Source organism: Oncorhynchus kisutch, linkage group LG2 (genome assembly GCF_002021735.2).
Source record: "Oncorhynchus kisutch isolate 150728-3 linkage group LG2, Okis_V2, whole genome shotgun sequence".
NCBI classification, from domain to species: domain Eukaryota; kingdom Metazoa; phylum Chordata; class Actinopteri; order Salmoniformes; family Salmonidae; genus Oncorhynchus; species Oncorhynchus kisutch.
In genome coordinates, this window is record NC_034175.2 from 21,959,026 (window position 1) to 21,979,469 (window position 20,444).

Below are 20,444 nucleotides of genomic sequence, written 5' to 3' on the forward strand. Positions count from 1 at the left end.
GTTTGTCTCACTGAATACAGTGTGAGACGTGTTCTGTTGATGCCCGTTGCTCTATGCAATGTAGTCAGTCATTGGTATGTCTGAAGGGAAACACACAGACCCACTTGTGTTCGTCTTGTTTTGCTCAGACTCACAGGGCATTGATGGGTATCGATTTTCAAGCACAAGAGCAGGTTGTTTTGGTCGGTGATTCTGTTTTTCCTTCTTTGTCGTTTTCGATCCCCCTCTCTCACTCACGCTGTCTTTCTGTCTGTCTTCTCTCTTTCCCGTACTCTGTCCCGTGTCAGCACCCAGCTCAATTTTGTCAGTGGAATAAACCTCTGCATGTACATACTCTGTCCTTGAAGAAGAAAAAAACGAAATGAAAATAAGGAAAAACATACTGTCATGTTTCTCAATGTGGGTTTGAAAAAAAAGCATGTAAATGTTCGTTTTGGGGAGATTTTGAAAAACAAAAAGCTGTATCTTGTGTAAAGGCTTTAGGCTGGGGGAAAGGCTGGGGGAAAGGCTGGGGGAAAGGCTGGGGGAAAGGCTGGGGGAAAGGCTGGGGGAAAGGCTGGGGGAAAGGCTGGGGGAAAGGCTGGGGGAAAGGCTGGGGGATATGCTGGGGGATGGGGGATATGCTGGGGGATGGGGGATATGCTGGGGGAAAGGCTGGGGGATATGCTTTTAAATTCATGCAATGGAGGGCGAAATGTATGGTGGGCATTTGTAATAACCCCAAATAAGTTTGAGGGTCTCCATGAGTTCTTCATCAATGTGAAACTTAATCAGAGGACTGGAAATGGGAAAAGGAAGGATGCAGCGAATTCACTTCCTCGGTGGGTGTGAGAGGACCTCCACACACTGTGGGAAGAAGCCCAGACTGGTACAGACAAAGGTCTGAGGCAGAGGGAGATGGGATGACTCTGACCAGACAGTGAACTCTCCGTGGGGGAGAACGAGAAAAGACAAGGCAGACGCTTGATAGGATAGCAGCTCAAGATAGAATTCCTAAAAATGGCCACTGCGTCGTTCCTCCTGAGGGAGGACATACCACGGCGTTGTCTATGGTTACACCATGTAATATTAATGGCGTTAGCACTGCAATGATCACGAACACTGTCTGTGTACAGGCAGCATTTCATAACTCTATCTGCTAGCCTATCAATGAGCGTTTACACTTTATTGATATGGTGTGGTGTCAAATAGCTTGACCTGTAATTACAGCACAGAGACATGCTGTATGATTCTAATGGACGTAAGTGGTGTAATTACATGTAGTTCATCACCCCCAATAAATGGGGGCGGTGCTAGTTCTACGGGCGCCACTCGAGCATTGCTAAGCAGCACTTTTTGGCTTATGTTGATGTACATAGTTTATATTATCTTGCTTCATTTATATATGAGATTATTTCAATGTTTTGAAGACAATTATAACCATATTTGGGTGGTGTATTTTTTTATTTATGAATGACAAGTCTAGCGGTATATGAAAATACAGTGGTAGAGTAGCAGTAGAAGCTAGATAACTGTACATTCAGTCTCCGTTTGAGTGTACTCGTTTTTTAAGTTGTGTATCTGTGTTAGATCGTGAATCACCATAAGCACTATATTCCAGTCCCGCCACATTAAACAGTTCCTTTACAGACTTTCAGTTCCAAATGCAAATGGTTAATCGATACATTGGACTGGATCGCTTGAAATAGAGCAATTTCTCCCCAGGCTCACTTTACCAGGGCCCAAAGACTGAATTGTCAAGTGTCTATATTAAGGCCTTAGAATAGAGAGCATAATTTATCATGCCTTGATACAAGACACCCCTAATTGCGCATTGATTTTCTCCCCATCTCCGAAAACATTTTGGCCGAGCTATATTGTCAACGAAGGTAACTATTTGTTTAGAGAACATACAATGAAGAATGAGTCGTTTGTTTTATTTTCCTGTCAGTTGACAGTAGCTCGTCAAGGCGCATTTTGTTCTTTCTGATAATGAGATGTCTAACAATTGTCTGTATAATGGCACCTTATAGTACATTATATTTTATTATTGTACTCAATTAAATAAATGATTGATACCAAATGTTAATTTTGGAAATGTCAGTACCTATCGATACTGTGTATCTAGAGACTTATGTCTGACAAACACAGCCGACTCTTTGGTAGGAGTAGAGTCTAGAACGATAGGATGTACAATAGAACAAGACGAGATAAAGGGGAATAGAACCGTAGCCGTGATAGTATTTGGTCAATATTCAACTAACATGATAAATTATCAGAAATATGTCAGATTTTCAGTACCGGTACTATGTATCTGTAATACATAAGAAGATGTGTCTTATTGAGGGACAGACTCATTGATATATAAATGATATCCTTAGTACCAGCCAGGTCTCTCCAGCTTTTGTCCTTCACACCATAGTCCACTAGCTAGATAACAATGTGTTATCCTAATGAGCTATTGTTCACCAGCTAATCTAAAGGCCTGTTAAATTCCTATGAGCAGAGGCAACGCTGTGAGTGTATATCAGCTCCAGTAGATTTCCATTAGCTGTACTAATGAGTGCATCCATACACAGCATGCTGGACTGAGGTGAGCTACATGATGAAAATAGGTCGTTATTGGGTTAACATGCTGACTACATGTTGCCAAGCAGAGGAAGTGATATTTGCCTTGACTCGCTGAAGGATCAACTTGGAAGTTGAATGAGGTAGCTAGGTACTATATAGTAAGTTGGTAGTAGTTGAATTGATAGATACACAAGGACAGAATATATAGGAAAAAAAGATATATAGAGTTATGTAGAGAGGTGGATATTTTGTTAGTTTATCGTTTCTAATCTGAATTCTAATTAGGATGATATATTATTATTCATGTAAAACATTGACAGTGTTTGTTTGTGTGGATAGTGGGTTAAAGTAATACTTGTGAGCCACAGAGGCAAGAGCAGCAGTCACTCACTCCCACCTCCATCCACACAAACCGGCAGGGACTACAGATGGTTGCTTGTCAATCACCCTCTCCTTTCTAAGAATGTAGCTAGTGGCTAATTAACAGTGTACCAGTGTTGGTCCATCTACAGCTGGAACAACAAGAGAGTCTGCACACTACTAGGCAACAATGGAGGTGCCCACCAGCCAGCCTCCTTAGTCATTAGAAGCCTGCCTAACATCTCCAACAGTGAGTGCCCCTTTACTTGGCCTTTGTGAGTCACCAGCACAAATCTGACATTTTGCCTGTCAATCAACTGGGTAAATATTGGTTGCCATGGCGAAAACTGACAATGGAACTATATATTTTTCTTGTCGAATGACATCATCAAGTGATGTTCTGGCTTGTGTTCATAGGATAAAATGGGAGAGAACCTGTGTGGTTTGACTAAGTCGCAAACTGTCTGAAACTGTCCTATTAATGTGAGATGTATAGATTTGAATTTATGACACAATATAAGATTGGGTTGTCATGACACTGTTGTTTCACCAGAACAATTTTGAAACTTCTGAAAAACTATGACAATCAGGTAATAACAATTAACAAAGACAAATTTCATTTTTGTCAGTGCGAGAACTAATAACAAATATTAGGTTGTTTTAGCAATCCAGTGGATGGGTCTACTCTAGAATGCTTGGTTAGTGTTTGCGGACATCGTATGGAGATGTCATGCCCATCTCTCTCTCTCGTTGCACCTCTGGCCCACTTCCTCCTCCCTCCTCCTTTCCCTCAATGTGGAGAAAACCTTCTACCTGTGCCCCCCCCCCTATGCCAATCCCACTGCCTGCTGCCTTGCCACCTCTCTGTATGCCAGGTTCCAACCCTGGTAAATCTGTGATATTGATTTGTGAGTGTGTGTGTCCGTGTGTGTGTGTGGATTATCTGACCTTCACATGGCAGGCATGTTGGTTTCAATCTACCCCTGGACCTCAACATTATTATTTCTGTCTGTGTTGACTTTTCAAGATTGCATCGATATAACTTACTGAACAAAACAGAGGAACACAAACAGCATCGTCTTCCATCTTGACATATTTCTGTGCGGTGAAGCGATGATGATTATGACGACTCTTTTGATTCATTTGATCTCTGTTCTGTCTCTGTTTTTGTCCTTTCTAAGTGTGTGGACAATTTTTCCCCCCCAAAATCTATAGAAGTGGAGTTAAAAAAATAAAATATATCAGAGGGAGAAAAATGAATAAAATATGTTGTTTTTAACAGAACTCTGTGTGAGTGTTTGATTGTTGTCATTGTTTAATGTGACATGTTGTTGCCTTCTCAGCCCCTGTGGTTGGAAAGCGGGGTTAGGTGAGCTGAGTTTCCTGAGTTTGCTTCCAGCAACAGAGTCAAACCTTTCACATTTGCTTGATGCCACTACAAAGTTGTACATTGGCTTTTTGAACAGGAGTAAATCATGAGGATATTTCAATAGAGAGGAAAACAGTCAGCTGAACGTCCAACATCTAGTAATACATCATCAAAATGACCTTATAGAATTCTGTCAATTATTTACACACTTTCAAAGAGAGTAAAGATCACTGAGAGATGGATGGAAACGGCAGTTTACCAATACATGTCAGAAACAGTTGCCAAATGTTATGCAAATGTTTCTGTTGAGGTGCACAGAGTAGGTCAGTCCCCACTTGTCTTGTTTATGGGACGGGGAACACATTTCATCCAGTGAAAGGGCTATAAGAGGCTATTTGTTTCCATTTCTGTCAAGTTGTTGTTCTGCTTCTGGCTGTGAGTGGTGCAGGTTCGGGGGTCAGCTTTTGGGTGAGATCAAAGCTGTGGTAAAACTAAGTGGACACTGGAGTCAACTAAAGTAAACACAAAGTAAACTCGGAGTGCCGTTTTTTAAATGCTTTACCCTAAACATTAGACTGATGACGATGAGTCGCACCACTCATATTCTAAAGTATCCTATACATGGAGTATGACATACTGCACTATTCTCTTATTCACCAGAACCCGTGTAAACCATACAAAACCTGCTCTTCTACATATTCTTCTACAAAAACGGTCATAATAAAAATAAACCAAACTTTTTGTACTCAAAACTAATTTCAGCTTAGATGGTCTGAAATGAGAGAGAATCTCAAATGTTGACATTTTATTCTTCACACATTAACCACTTTGTTGTTCAGTAATTAGCTAACTGACATCCTGTTCAATGAGCACCTTATCATTGTGAAATAGACTGATGGTTTTGCTTTGTTTGTTTCTGTACACTGCATTTTGCTTACTGTTGCATTGCGGTTTGTGCAGACACCAAGAGCGAGGCCTATTTGTCTGCTAAGACAGGCTCGTGTCGTCTTTGACGTAACAGGCGCTGAGATTTGTCTTGTTTTGGAGCATGGCCTATTAATGAACATTGGAACATAATGAAGAAAAAAAAAAAAAACATCTCATTGTCTTTGGAGGGAAGCTTGACATTCAAAGTCACTGTTCGAACAGTCCTTTCACCACTGGAGTTTGTAATGAGAAACAAACGCATGACAAATATCCTGGACCTGTGTGTGCTTCTGTTGATAGCAGGCCCAATACCAGGTTAGTGTCTTCCAATCAAACTAGGCTATCAATATTCTCACAAACAAATATATTTTTTATATGTTCATGATTTTTCAGCATATTCAGTGTCATAATTAATATCTATTATACAACATCCCTAAGCATATTACAGTACATATACATTTACCTAATTGCATGAATCCTGCCTTTCTGTTTTGGCTTCAAGTCTTGCAATATCAAGACTCCTGTTGACAACACTAATGCGCTAATTACTTTCAGAAGTGCATAGAGTCGTGAGTTGTTTGTTTGTCAAGATAAGAGGACTAAATCTCATTAGTCAGGGAGAAAGTCACTCCAACTCACTCATTTTGACTTTAATAAAATACTGTGATCATCTCCAAATACACCTCAACATTGTGGGCAAGCTTTGTGGCAAATGCCGTTGAACTGAAGGTCTTGCTGTTTTATTTGTCAAAATGAAATATTCTGTCGTACCTTGATGAAGAAGCATTCACTGACTGTGTCCTCACTCAGCCCCATTAAGGATGGTAACAGCAGAGGGGTTAAAGGTGAGGCAGTGGCCCCCCTCACTCACTGTAATGCGGGGTCAGAGTGCCAACCTGTCCTGCCGTTTCGAGGCCACGTCCTACGGGGTGGACTGGTTCAAGATAGAGGGGGGCGAAAAGATCCCCATCCCAGATTCAGCTGGGCAGACGTCCCTGGTGATTACCGAGGTGTCCGTGGAGGATGCCGGTGTGTATTACTGCGAGGTCAACGTCCTACACAGAGATTCAGAGCGAGGGGGCGGCACAAAGCTCATTGTCCTGGGTAAGACAGAAGCAAATTAGCCTGGTCCCAAATCTGTTTGTGCTGTCTTGACAACTCATATGGCCATTGCTTGGCATGACAATGACCATAGGATTAAGCTTTTTTTATTTTGTATTATATGGGACCAGGCTAAGAACTAGCTCTAATAAAAAATGTATTTATTTTACGCCTTTATTCTTGGAATGTCTTATTGTAACTCATTAGATTTTCTCATCATTTCTTCTGTCTTTGTTGGTGTTGTTGTCATTGTTGTAATTGTCTCTCATTTGTATCCTTTGAGAATCTGTTTGAACCCAAACGGTTTGCAGGGAGGTTATTACATTTAAACCAGTGGGCTATGCATCACCATAAAGAGGCCTAACCAAGCTCAAATCTCTAAAAATTCTAGTCACATGGAAATTTCCTTTCAGTTCATATTTTTGCCTGAGTGGATTCGTGACAAATCCAGATATAATCACCATGGTACAATGCATTGTGGATTCTATTGATCTTTGCAGGGAATTGAAACTCACCACAGAACAAGGCAAAGAGGGATCGTGAAATGATTATGTGCAAACCCCTCATGCGATAGAGAAGGTTCCTCTCAGGGTTTCTCCAGTGGGGTGCACGTTGCAAAGTCCAGCACCATTTACAGAACCATGAGTGTGTTGTTTGGCCACAACTGTATTACCAACATGGTCTGAATAGAATATGTCGAAATAGTGAAATATGACATACAGTATAAAAATGGTTCAACGTCAACAATCTGACATATTTCTAACGAGCGGCTGGTAGCCTAGTGTATAAGAGCATTGAGCAACCGAAAGGTTGCTGCTTTGAATCCCTGAGCCGACTAAAAGTCTGACACCGTAAATCACTCTGGATAAGAGTGTCTGCTAAATTACTAAAATGTAAATGTCATGAGATAGATGGTATTGCATCACCCCCTTCCCGTGTCTCCTTCTACCCCTACTAGCACCCCCCTCTGTGCCTCAACTCCTCCTCCAGGTCCCCTCAGACTCCCAGACGGACCAGTGGGCTCTCCTCTGCGTCACCGGTGGGTTCTACCCACACCACCTCACCCTAAGCTGGACACACCAGAGTGGAGAAGATAGCCCCCACCACTTTGTTGGCCGCAACTGCACCATTCACCCTGACTACCATGACGTCAACCAATCACACAGCCTAATTCCAAAGATCTCAACTCCTAATTGGACGGGAGAGTGTTTACAGGTGACGGACAGCTCCAGAACGGAAGTGTATGTAATCAGTGTGCTGTCCCTCCCCCCGCGGGGGTCTGTGGATGCTGGGATCTTCTACACATGTAGTGTGCAGGATCACCCTGCGCTGGACTCCCCCCTGTCTGCCTCCTTCACCTGGGGTGAGCTTTAGTTAACGCTACTGAGAGGCTGTATATTTCACTGGGCTATTTCTCACATGGCTCAAATGTTTTTATACATCTGTGCTTCCACTACACACAGCTTCAGTCAGTCACGGGCCTTCAACGACTGCACATTGAATTCTCCCTCAGGTCTGTCATCATCGTGTGAGGTCCAGAACTGTAGAACTTAACAGTCATGTTTGCATTGCCTTTTTGTCTACGCTCACAGACGCAGCTCCCAATGAGGTGATTGGATGCTTGAATATCCTTAAGGTCTGTGTCCTCTGTGGAGTGACTGTGGTGTTTTCCATTGCAAGTAAGTACTGTGTGGTTACACTCACAGGATCTCACAAGGATCATGGGGAAATGGAGTCATGTAAATCATTGTATGGCCCATGTCTTGAGCATCAGTCAATTGGGTTGTTTTGGATTTCGTCTTTTTCTCCACAGCACTGACAAGTTTGTGTGAGAGAAAAAAAAGACCTCGTGTGTCCCATGTACTGTAAGTACACACACACAAGCATGCATACACACGTTCTGTTTTACAGCTCTATCTGTTCAGCTATCCATCATTGTGAGGAAAAGTCAACACTGACACACAATCCGTATTTGTCCAAATTAATGTCTTTCAGCAAATAAAGGGAGAAAACAAAGGACATTTGAGAGAAAGAAAACAAAGGATCTGAACACACCAAGAGCATCCGATTTTCCATAAATAATAGGCTACCCACGACAGCTTCTACACAGATCTTTACTGCATGATACATTTCCTGATCAGATGGCACACTTTTTATGACAAAGAGTATGCTGGGTTTTAACTGAGGGACTTTTTTGGGGGGTGGGGGGGTGGGCCAGTAGTTTTGTCTATAAGCACATGCCACAGCGCATTTTTTTTTTTAAAACTAGCTCCACACTCTCTCACTTGTCCTCACATGATGTATATTCTACCCAGCTCACACGTTCTGTAACATCCCCAAATCATAATGCAAAAACTGATGCTATGTGAAACTTTAGGTCTATTGTTGCGTGTTGAACAGAAGCCATTTTGCAATCGTGTCAAGTGCCACTGTGCTGCTGAATGCATTTAGTAGTCATAGTATACTCTAGTGTCAAAATGAATGTCTCATGGATGGTATGCAACAATCAAGTCAACCTCTGTTGGAGGTATAAGCCCTGAATAACCGGATGGAATCAAGTCAAAGCACTTCCTGGTGTGAAAGTTTCAAACCTATGTGTTTACGCTGGTGGTGTGGGCTTTCCTTGCACGTGTATAGTATACATGCACCACCCGTGATACCTTATCAGAGACTATAGTCTCTGTGTAAATATTGGAGATGCTCATCAATTATCATGAGTTACACTGTATTGGGAAGTATGTCTGAAGGGATGGTCATCATGTTAAACAGGTTATGACTCCAAAACAACCTGATTATGTTCAAGTATTCCATTGCCAACCTTTTTTGCCTGTAATTGTGTAACCGATTCAATACTGGTCCACTATTATCGTATTATTGTTCCTGTAATTGTGTAACCGATTCAATACTGGTCCACTATTATCGTATTATTGTTCCTGTAATTGTGTAACCAATTCAATACTGGTCAACTATTATCGTATTATTGTTCCTGTAATTGTGTAACCAATTCAATACTGGTCCACTATTATCGTATTATTGTTCCTGTAATTCACAAAATGAACACGGTTTTATTTCAACATCAATGTCTTTATTTGGTCCCACAATCGAACAACGAAGGCCCCACAATCAAACAATGAAGGCCCCACAATCAAACAACGAAGGTCCCACAATCAAACAATGAAGGTCCCACAATCAAACAATGAAGGTCCCACATGTTAGAGGTGCATACAAAATGGGACAGTGAGTCCACATTAATTTCACAAAGCCAATAATATAAATCTATGGACACAATGAATCACAAGTACTCAGTGCTCAAATTCATTGTTCCTTTTCAACATTGTTTCCTTTTCAGCGATACGACTGTGATACTTGTTTGAGGTGCTTATCTTTCAGTGCTGAGAGATGTTGTTCTGATGTGTCTCTCAGATGTTAGAGCTGTTGTTCTCTACGGTTCACCATAACCGCTCCTAGTTGTGTAAATGGGCTTCAACCTTGTGAAATACAATTATAATCAATGATCATTTTCTGTTCTGTTTGCCAATCTTGTCAGGCAACCCAATACAACAAATGTATTCTCAAACTTATTTCACGCACTGTCACAGTAGGTGTGTACTTATAATATATAATTGGCAATGACTGTACTTGATTCCAGCTAACTGCAGCTAGACAGTAACTCCCTAATGTGAGCCCTTGTTTTGTGTCTCTCAGGAGGAAGGCAGGCTCTGTGTCTACCATATCCTATCTCTACTCTAAGTAGGACGTTTGCCCGCCAATGATCAAACAGAGACACAGATACAGTAAAATGTGAAAACATAAACATCAGAACACTCATATCCTGCCACTAGACATGAGGAGCACAACATCTCATTTCAATTAATACAGGCCTCAATTAACTTCAGATAGCATTCATCTCTACTTGTTTGGGTCCCTTATCTTTCTGAGGCTCGCTCACTCGTTCCATTCCAAGGGGACCAGTGGATGTGACAGCCACAGAACATACACTTGGCCAGCCTGATTCTGGCCCCCTGCAACATACTCCCTAGGGTCCCTCTGACAGCTGAGGAGGAGAAGTAGAAGATGAAGGGGTCCAAGCAGGCGTTGAAGGTGCTGCAGAGCAAGGCCATGTCTCTCCATTCTGGGTTCTTCCTGGTTATAAAGCCCACAATGTGGGAGACGTTGTAGGGGCCGAAGCAGAAGGCAAACACCAGCAGTGTCCCCAGAGCCAGGCCGATAGCACGGAGGCGTCTGCGACGACCGATGTGGGGCAGGCCGGAGAGTATGCGAATGAAGTTGATGTAGCAGAAGCTACAGATGAGGAAAGGTACACAGAATAGAACCAGGCAGAGCTCCAGACGCACAGGCAGGAGGATCGCCAGTTGCTTCTCGCTGAAGTCCTCATAGCACACATTCCTGGAAGACACAATGTTGTCGCCGTCACTAATGAGCACGTTGGAGACGTTTGAGAATTCATAGCTGTTGGAAGAGTTGGTTGTGGAACTGAGGGAGTCTTGCGGTGGGTTGTAGTAGGGCATGATGACGACGATGCTCAGGTGGAGGACGGAGAAGACCCAGATAAATACACTAGCCACCACGGCATACAGGGGCCGGCGCTTCAGCGAGTGTTGGATGGGGAAGGCCACGCCCAGGTAGCGCTCCACACTGACCGCTGTCAGGAATAAGGTGCTGACGTAGATAGTCATGTAGAAGAAGAAGCCAGATAAAGGACAGAGGATGTAGGGTAGACTCCAGGTCATATCGTTTGTGACTTCCTGCATCTTGAAGGGCAGGAAGAGCAGGAAGAGGAGGTCCGAGATGGTCAGGTTGAGGAGCAGGATGTCGATGGGCGTAGGTTTTTGCCTTACCTTCTTGCTGAAGGTGTAGAAGGCCACAGCGTTGGCTGGGAGGCCCGTCAAAAAGGTGACAAGGTAGACAGACAGACACAACGCAGTATGGCACTCCTGCATGGTAGCCTCGGCGGGGGGTACAGACACTGGAAGGCACAGGGAGGAAGATCTGTCACATCATCTCAGTGCAGTATGGGGGGGATGAAAACGTTGCAGCGCAAGGGGCTTGATCTGTCAGACAGTCTGAGGCTTCAGAGGCGAAGGCTGCTTTTTGGGTCAACAGCCTGGAACAAACCCGGTTAGACAGCGTGGTTTTCCTGTCTCTGACAATAAACCAACTCATCGTCTCTTCAAGGGCTCCAAGACTCTGATGGCAAGAGAGGATAGAAAGAGATTACAACATGCCACATTACGGTTTCTTACGGCTTTTTGTTACTCACTACTCATGTGGAGGGTGTAATTGAAACAACATCCGTGTGCGCAATAATCAAAATAAAATATTAGCAGATGAAATAGAGTTCAGATTAATGTGAATTTCATGCTAAATAACTACAATAAAAACCAAACACTCGGAGAGGCAATATGGTCAGTGTCTATTGGGAACTGACTGTATACCACTCAGGATGTGTGTGTCTGGCACATGGTTCTGTATACAAACAGTCTCAAACACAACATTATTGCTTCCTGTGTCCTCGTTCTAATACTGTCTTATCATTAGATGGACACCTGTTCTTCTTGTACACTCAAACACAGAACAGCTTGTAAACATATTGGTGCTTACGTCCACAAACGGGGGACCCGTGGTCTTAGCTGCTACCATTCTTTATCCTAGTTAGTATAACAGTGTTTTAATTTCCTGTCCTGAAACGTCTCCAATCAAGTCATAAACACAACACTCACAATTAGGAAAAAGCTATAACTCATTCTACCACAACCAGGGACCAAGTAGCCCTTAGTATAGTCTTGTTCACCAGCCTTGTTCCGTGAGGCTGTCGCTACTCGGGTCAAGCATTCAAGAGAGTTATCATAGCGTGTCTGCACTGAACTGAGCTAAGAAAAACAAATACTAAGATATTATTATATTATATTATTATATATTATTATTTTTATCTTACCCTCCATGTACTTACAGCATCAAATAAAGGACAGTATAATAAGGCATGTAGGTAAGGCATGAGCGTAGGAGACAATTAAACCAACATTACTTCCTTGTATTGACCAATGACTAGCTAATATACTGTACGTATGGGAAATTCCTCACACACACTTTTACTGGCCGATTTGATGACAGTGGAGGATTGCCAGCAAGTCAAACAACTCACTGACCTTTATACGAACTCTTCACATTGTTTTGTACTTTTTCTACCATAGATAGCTACGGTATTCCGTTCCACTGTGACCGGGACTAACCGCTAGAGCACTGACTCTGCACCTTACCACACACATGCTTACACATAAGCTCAAACTCACACACATACAGTACCACTCAAGGGTTTTGTCTTTATTTTCACTGTTTCTACATTGTAGATTAATAGTGTACACATAAAAACGGTGAAATAACACATAGTAACGTAGTAACCACACGTAGTAACCAAAAAAAAACAAATCACAATGTGTGACTCACCACCTGGATTCAGTCTTATGTAGCAACATTTGAATTTCTGTTTTTTTTACATTGGATAGAAGTAGAGAGCTACAAAATGGTGTATCATTCGCAGCATGTTGGAGGAACAATGGGAAAGTAATTCTGCTTTGAAAGTTGATACACTTGTAAACTCACTTTTGAGAAAAGGGACTTGTTTCGGTACCTACTAGAGAGCTCTCCTTTGTCTACACCCATTCAACATTGTTCACGCCCTCAAATCAAATTGTACTTGTCACATACACATGGTTAGCAGATGTTAATGCGTGTGTAGCGAAATGCTTGGGCTTCCAGATCCGACAATGCAGAAATAACCAATGGGTAATCTAACCTTACAATTTCGCAACAACTACCTTATACACACAAGTGTAAAGGGATGAAGAATATGTACATAAAGATATATGAATGAGTGATGGTACAGAACGGCATAGGCAAGATGCAGTAGATGGTATCAAGTACAGTATATAAAGTGGGGCAAAAAAGTATTTAGTCAGCCACCAATTGTGCAAGTTCTCCTACTTAAAAAGATGAGAGAGGCCTGTAATTTTCATCATAGGTACACTTCAACTATGACAGACAAAATTAGATTTTTTTTCTCCAGAAAATCACATTGTAGGATTTCCAGTACCCAGTCGCACAGGGCTGGGGCGAGACCCAGGGTCTCGAGCTTGATGATGAGTTTGGAGGGTATTATGGTGTTAAATGCTAAGTTGTAGTCGATGAACAGCATTCTCACGTAGGTATTCCTCTTGTCCAGATGGGTTAGGGCAGTGTGCAGTGTGGTTGCGATTGCGTCATCTGTAGAGCTATTGGGGCAGTAAGCAAATTGGAGTGGGTCTAGGGTGTCAGGTAGGGTGGAGGTGATATGGTCCTTGACTAGTCCCTCAAATCACTTCATAATGACGGAAGTGAGTGCTACGGGGTGGTAGTCATTTAGCTCAGTTACCTTAGCTTTCTTGGGAACAGGAACAATGGTGGCCCTCTTGAAGCATCTGGGAACAGCAGACTGGGATAAGACCATTTCAAGGACAGTTTTTTTCCATCTACGTAACATTGCAAAAATCAGAGACTTTCTGTCCAAAAATGATGCAGAAAAATGTATCCATGCTTTTGTCACTTCTAGGTTAGACTACTGCAATGCTCTACTTTCCGGCTACCCGGATAAAGCACTAAATAAACTTCAGTTAGTGCTAAATACGGCTGCTAGAATCCTGACTAGAACCAAAAAATTTGATCACATTACTCCAGTGCTAGCCTCCCTTCACTGGCTTCCTGTCAAAGCAAGGGCTGATTTCAAGGTTTTACTGCTAACCTACAAAGCATTACATGGGCTTGCTCCTACCTATCTCTCTGATTTGGTCCTGCCGTACATACCTACACGTACGCTATGGTCACAAGACGCAGGCCTCCTAATTGTCCCTAGAATTTCTAAACAAACAGCTGAGGGCAGGGCTTTCTCCTATAGAGCTCCATTTTTATGGAACGGTCTACCTACCCATGTCAGAGACGCAAACTCGGTCTCAACCTTTAAGTCTTTACTGAAGACTCATCTCTTTAGTGGGTCATATGATTGAGTGTAGTCTGGCCCAGGAGTGGGAAGGTGAACGGAAAGGCTCTGGAGCAACGAACCGCCCTTGCTGTCTCTGCCTGGCCGGTTCCCCTCTTTCCACTGGGATTCTCTGCCTCTAACCCTATTACAGGGGCTGAGTCACTGGCTTACTGGGGCTCTCTCATACCGTCCCTGGGAGGGGTGTGTCACCTGAGTGGGTTGAGTCACTGATGTGATCATCCTGTCTGGGTTGGCACCCCCCCCCCCCCCTTGGGTTGTGCTGTGGTGGAGATCTTTGTGGGCTATACTCAACCTTGTCTCAGGATGGTAAGTTGGTGGTTGAAGATATCCCTCTAGTGGTGTGGGGGCTGTGCTTTGGCAAAGTGGGTGGGGTTATATCCTTCCTGTTTGGCCCTGTCCGGGGGTGTCCTCGGATGGGGCCACAGTGTCTCCTGACCCCTCCTGTCTCAGCCTCCAGTATTTATGCTGCAGTAGTTTATGTGTCGGGGGGCTAGGGTCAGTTTGTTATATCTGGAGTACTTCTCCTGTCCTATTCGGTGTCCTGTGTGAATTTAAGTGTGCTCTCTCTAATTCTCTCTTTCTCTCTTTCTTTCTCTCTCTCTGAGGACCTGAGCCCTAGGACCATGCCTCAGGACTACCTGACATGATGACTCCTTGCTGTCCCCAGTCCACCTGGCCGTGCTGCTGCTCCAGTTTCAACTGTTCTGCCTTATTATTATTGGACCATGCTGGTAATTTATGAACATTTGAACATCTTGGCCATGTTCTGTTATAATCTCCACCCGGCACAGCCAGAAGAGGACTGGCCACCCCACATAGCCTGGTTCCTCTCTAGGTTTCTTCCTAGGTTTTGGCCTTTCTAGGGAGTTTTTCCTAGCCACCGTGCTTCTACACCTGCATTGCTTGCTGTTTGGGGTTTTAGGCTGGGTTTCTGTACAGCACTTTGAGATATCAGCTGATGTACGAATGGCTATATAAATACATTTGATTTGATTGCCTTGCGGAGGGAATAGCTACACTCTTTGTATTCGGTCATGTTTCCGGGTCACGTTGCCCTGGTTAAAAGCAGTGGTTTGCGCTTTCAGTTTCACACGAATGCTGCCATCAATCCACGGTTTCTGGTTTGGGAATGTTTTAATAGTTGCTGTGGGTACGACATCGCCGATGCACTTGCTAATAAACTCGCTAACCGAATCAGCGTATTTGTCAATGTTGTTGTTTGACGCAATGCGGAACATATCCCAATCCACGTGATCGAAGCAATCTTGAAGCGTGGAATCAGATTGGTCGGACCAGCGTTGAACAGACCTGAGCGCAGGAGCTTCCTGTTTTAGTCTCTGTCTATAGGCAGGGAGCAACAAAATGGAGTCGTGGTCAGCTTTTCCGAAAGGAGGGCGGGGGAGGGCCTTATATGCGTCGCTGAAGTTAGAATAACAATGATCTAGGGTTTTACCAGCCCTGGTAGCACAATCGATATGCTGATAGAATTTAGGGAGTCTTTTCAGACTCCATAAGCGTTAGCCCCACCCATCTCTTTAAGGATTCATATAAGGTCAGGTGCTAAGGACTAAAAGTTGTAGTAGCCTACGATAAGGAAAAATTCCAGGTAAACAGAAAGGGTCCAGATAAAAATTGGTTATAAATATTAGATGATGCTTACCCAGACACACTTGTCTAAATTGATGGGTCATGTGAAAGAAATGCTATAACCACCAGCCACATCCAGTTGTGGAAACAGTTGTCATACTTGAGTAAAAGTATAAATCATTTCAAATTCATTATATTAAACCAGATGGCACAACTGTATTAAAAATAATAATAATGTATTGACGGATAGCCAGAGGCACAATGTATTTAAGTATCAAAAGTAAAAGTAAAAATATAAACCATTTCAACTTCCTTATATTAAGCAACCTAGACGGCACAATGTTATTGTTTTTTAATCGATGGATAGCCAGGGGCACACTCAGACATCATTTACAAACGAAGCACTTGTGTTTAGTGAGTCTGCCAGATCAGAGGCAGTAGGGATGACCAGGGATGTTCTCTTGATAAGTGTTTGAATTGGACCATTTTCCTGTCAAAATGTAAAGAGTACTTTTGGGTGTCAAGTCAAATATATGGAGTTAAAAGCACATTTGTTTCTATACGACTGTAGTGAAGTAAAAGTTTAAAAAAATATAAATAGTAAAGTAATGTACAGATACCATAAAAAGTATTGTTACACCACTGCCCAAATACATTAACATACTTTATATACTGGTACACATGCACTTATCACATAATAGGCCATGCAACCTGAGTTGAAACCTGAGTGAGGTGCACATGTACAGTACATAAACAGATGCATGTCGCCATATATTTAAGTGGAGGACACTTGATATGGTCACATGATACTGTTGTGGTATGTCACAAAAGTGGATGGTCTCTACAGAAGGTGTAAACAGTACAGCCAAATGGTAGCAATATCAGAAATAGATAGTGTCAACATAAATGAAATATACAGTATGAACAATATCAATAACGATATCAGTGATAGACGAGGTACTTTTTGCATACAATCAGGGGTAAAGTGGCTGAACAGCAGGATATTTCTTTAAAGTTGCAGCAACGTATGGCGTGTGTTAGGAGAGAGTCATGTGAATAGAGGCACTGCAGATAGTGCTGATGACTGGCCTGTCCAAACCACGCACGAACAAGGGAATCTATATTCGGGGAGCCTGTTTCTGTCCTGCCATTGACTTGCAGTGCAGTTCATGTGATGTCCATAGCCTCTTTGTCGCAAAACTCCCTGATCTTGTTAAAATGATTTGTCTAGTTGTGTCCAGTCCAGGTGGTGCTTTTACAGGTAGACCATCTATGGGAGGAAGGATGTCAGCGTTGGGCAGCAGCTGAATCCTGGTCCAGACAGTCTGAATGCTCCTCGGCGACAACACCAGACTCCAGAGCATCAAAGCTGTAAAACAGGAAATAACTAAAAATGAGAAGACATTACAACCTTGCATAACATCAATTCACCTCCCAAGTTTAGATAAGAATAACCTCATACAAAGAAAACATTATTTTACCTGAAGTGCTGGCAGCATCCTGAAGTACAGAGTCAAGTGTTGTTGTCAGCCATAGCGTTCCACCAGCACCGTACCATCATAGGAGCAGCAGGTAGCCTAGTGGTTTGAGCATTGGGCCAGTAACCAAAAGGTTGCTAGATCGAATCCTCGAGCTGACAAGGTAAAAATCTGTCGTTCTGCCCCTGAACAAAGCAGCTAACCCACTGTTCCTAGGCCTTCATTGTAAATAAGAATTTGTTCTTAACTGACTTGCCTAGTTAAATAAAGGTTCACATTTTTAAATCCTGTCACAGTGCTGTCTTTCACAACACCAGCAATCTCAGACAAAGTGTTCACTCTGGTCTTTCTGAAGTGCTGCTTGATCAAATCAAATCAAATGTATTTATATAGCCCTTCGTACATTAGCTGATATCTCAAAGTGCTGTACAGAAACCCAGCCTAAAACCCCAAACAGCAAGCAATGCAGGTGTAGAAGCACAGTGGCTAGGAAAAACTCCTTAGAAAGGCCAAAACCTAGGAAGAAACCTAGAGAGGAACCAGGCTATGAGGGGTGGCCAGTCCTCTTCTGGCTGTGCCGGGTGGAGATTATAACAGAACATGGCCATGATGTTCAAATGTTCATAAATGACCAGCATGGTCAAATCATAATAATCACAGTAGTTGTCGAAGGTGCTGAAAGTCAGCACCTCAGGAGTAAATGTCAGTTGGCTTTTCATAGCCGATCATTAAGAGTATCTCTACCACTTCTGCTGTCTCTAGAGAATTGAAAACAGCAGGTCTGGGACAGGTAGCACTTCCGGTAAACAGGTCAGGATTCCATAGCCGCAGGCAGAACAGTTGAAACTGGAGCAGCAGCACGGCCAGGTGGACTGGGGACAGCAAGGAGTCATCATGCCAGGTAGTCCTGAGGCATGGTCCTAGGCCTCAGGTCCTCCGAGAGAGAGAATGAAAGAGAGAAAGAGAGAATTAGAGAGACCATACTTAAATTCACACAGGACACCGGATAAGACAGGAGAAGTACTCCAGATATAACAAACTGACCCTAGCCCCCCGACACATAAACTACTGCAGCATAAATACTGGAGGCTGAGACAGGAGGGGTCAGGAGACACTGTGGCCCCATCCGATGATACCCCCGGACAGGGCCAAACAGGAAGGTGATAACCCCACCCACTTTGCCAAAGCACAGACCCCACACCACTAGAGGGATATCTTCAACCACCAACTTACCATCCTGAGACAAGGCTGAGTATAGCCCACAAAGATCTCCGCCACGGCACACCCCAAGGGGGGGCGCCAACCCAGACAGGAAGATAACATCAGTGACTCAACCCACTCAAGTGACGCACCCCTCCTAGGGACGGCATGAAAGAGCCCCAGTAAGCCAGTGACTCAGCCCCTATAATAGGGTTAGAGGCAAAGAATCCCAGTGGAAAGAGGGGAACCAGCCAGGCAGATACAGCAAGGGTGGTTCGTTGTTCCAGAGCCTTTCCGTTCAACTTCACACTCCTGGGCCAGACTACACTCAATCATATGACCCACTGAAGAGATGAGTCTTCAGTAAAGACTTAAAGGTTGAGACCGAGTCTGTGTCTCTCATATGGGGAGGCAGACCATTCCATAAAAATGGAGCTCTATAGGAGAAAGCCCTGCCTCCAGCTGTTTGCTTAGAAATTCTAGGGACAATTAGGAGGCCTGCATCTTGTGACCGTAGCTTACGTGTAGGTATGTACGGCAGGATCAAATCAGAGAGATAGGTAGGAGCAAGCCCATGTAATGCTTTGTAGGTAAGCAGTAGAACCTTGAAATCAGCCCTTGCCTTATCAGGAAGCCAGTGTAGGGAGGCTAGCACTGGAGTAATATGATCAATTATTTTGGTTCTAGTCAGGATTCTAGCAGCTGTATTTAGCACTAATTGAAGTTCATTTAGTGCTTTATCCGGGTAGCCGGAAAGTAGAGCATTGCAGTAGTCTAACCTAGAAGTAACAAAAGCATGGATACATTTTTCTTCATCATTTTTGGAAAGAAAGTTTCTGATTTTTGCAATGTTATGTAGATGGGGAAAAAGCTGTCCTTGAAACAGTCTTGATATATTCGTCAAAAGAGAGATCAGGGTCCAGAGTAACGCCGAGGTCCTTCACAGTTTTCTTTGAGACGGCTGTACAACCATTAAGATTAATTGTCAGATTCAACAGAAGATCTCTTTGTTTCTTGGGACCTAGAACAAGCATCTCTGTTTTGTTTAAAAGTAGAAAGTTTGCAGCCATCCACTTCCTTATGTCTGAAAAACAGGCTTCTAGCGAGGGCCATTTTGGGGCTTCACCATGTTTCATTGAAATGTATAGCTGTGTGTCATCCGCATAGCAGTGAAAGTTAACATTATGTTTTCAAATGACATCCCCAAGAGGTAAAATATATAGTGAAAACAATGGCGACCCTAAAACGGAACCTTGAGGAACACCGAAATGTACAGTTGATTTGTCAGAGGACAAACCATTCACAGAGACAAACTGATATCTTTCCGCCAGATAAGATCTAAACCAGGCCAGAACTTGTCCGTGTAGACCAAATTGGGTTTCCAATCTCTCCAAAAGAATGTGGTGATCGTTGGTATCAAAAGCAGCACTAAGGTCTAGGAGCACGAGGACAGATGCAGAGCCTCCGCCTGATTAAAAGGTAATTTACCACCTTCACAGGTGCAGTCTTAGTGCTATCGGGTCTGAAACCAGACTGAAGCATTTCGTATACATTGTTTGTCTTCAGGAAGGCAGCGAGTTGCAACAGCTTTTTCAAAAAAAATTGAGAGGAATGGAAGATTCGATATAGGCCGATAGTTTTTTATATTTTCTGGGTCAAGGTTTGGCTTTTTCAAGAGAGGCTTTATTACTGCCACTTTTAGTGAGTTTGGTACACATCCGGTGGATAGAGAGCCGTTTATTATGTTCAACATAGGAGGGCCAAGCACAGGAAGCAGCTCTTCAGTAGTTTAGTTGGAATAGTGTCCAGTATGCAGCTT

General features: G+C 43.1%; 2 protein-coding genes across 3 annotated transcripts; one reads left to right on the forward strand and one right to left on the reverse strand.

The window, feature by feature from the left end:
- Nucleotides 1–350: 350 nt before the first annotated feature.
- On the forward strand, nt 351–9,409 carry LOC109903800 (uncharacterized). 2 transcript variants are annotated; one of them, XM_031790996.1, is made up of 6 exons: nt 351–5,521; nt 6,017–6,310; nt 7,266–7,670; nt 7,900–7,986; nt 8,121–8,172; nt 8,303–9,409. In XM_031790996.1, exons 1-6 carry the CDS (start codon nt 5,356–5,358, stop codon nt 8,307–8,309), a joined length of 1,011 nt encoding a protein of 336 aa, XP_031646856.1. In that variant the 5' UTR covers nt 351–5,355; the 3' UTR covers nt 8,310–9,409. The 2 variants fall into 2 exon arrangements, with proteins under 2 accessions (XP_031646856.1, XP_031646861.1); XM_031791001.1 differs by lacking the exon at nt 351–5,521 and having other exon boundaries at nt 5,659–6,310.
- Nucleotides 9,410–10,204: 795 nt separating this feature from the next.
- On the reverse strand, nt 10,205–11,291 carry LOC109903807 (free fatty acid receptor 2-like). Its single transcript, XM_020500775.2, has one exon. The coding sequence runs from the start codon at nt 11,266–11,268 to the stop codon at nt 10,234–10,236; it is 1,035 nt and encodes a 344-aa protein (XP_020356364.1). The 5' UTR covers nt 11,269–11,291; the 3' UTR covers nt 10,205–10,233.
- Between the last annotated feature and the right edge of the window lie 9,153 nt (nt 11,292–20,444).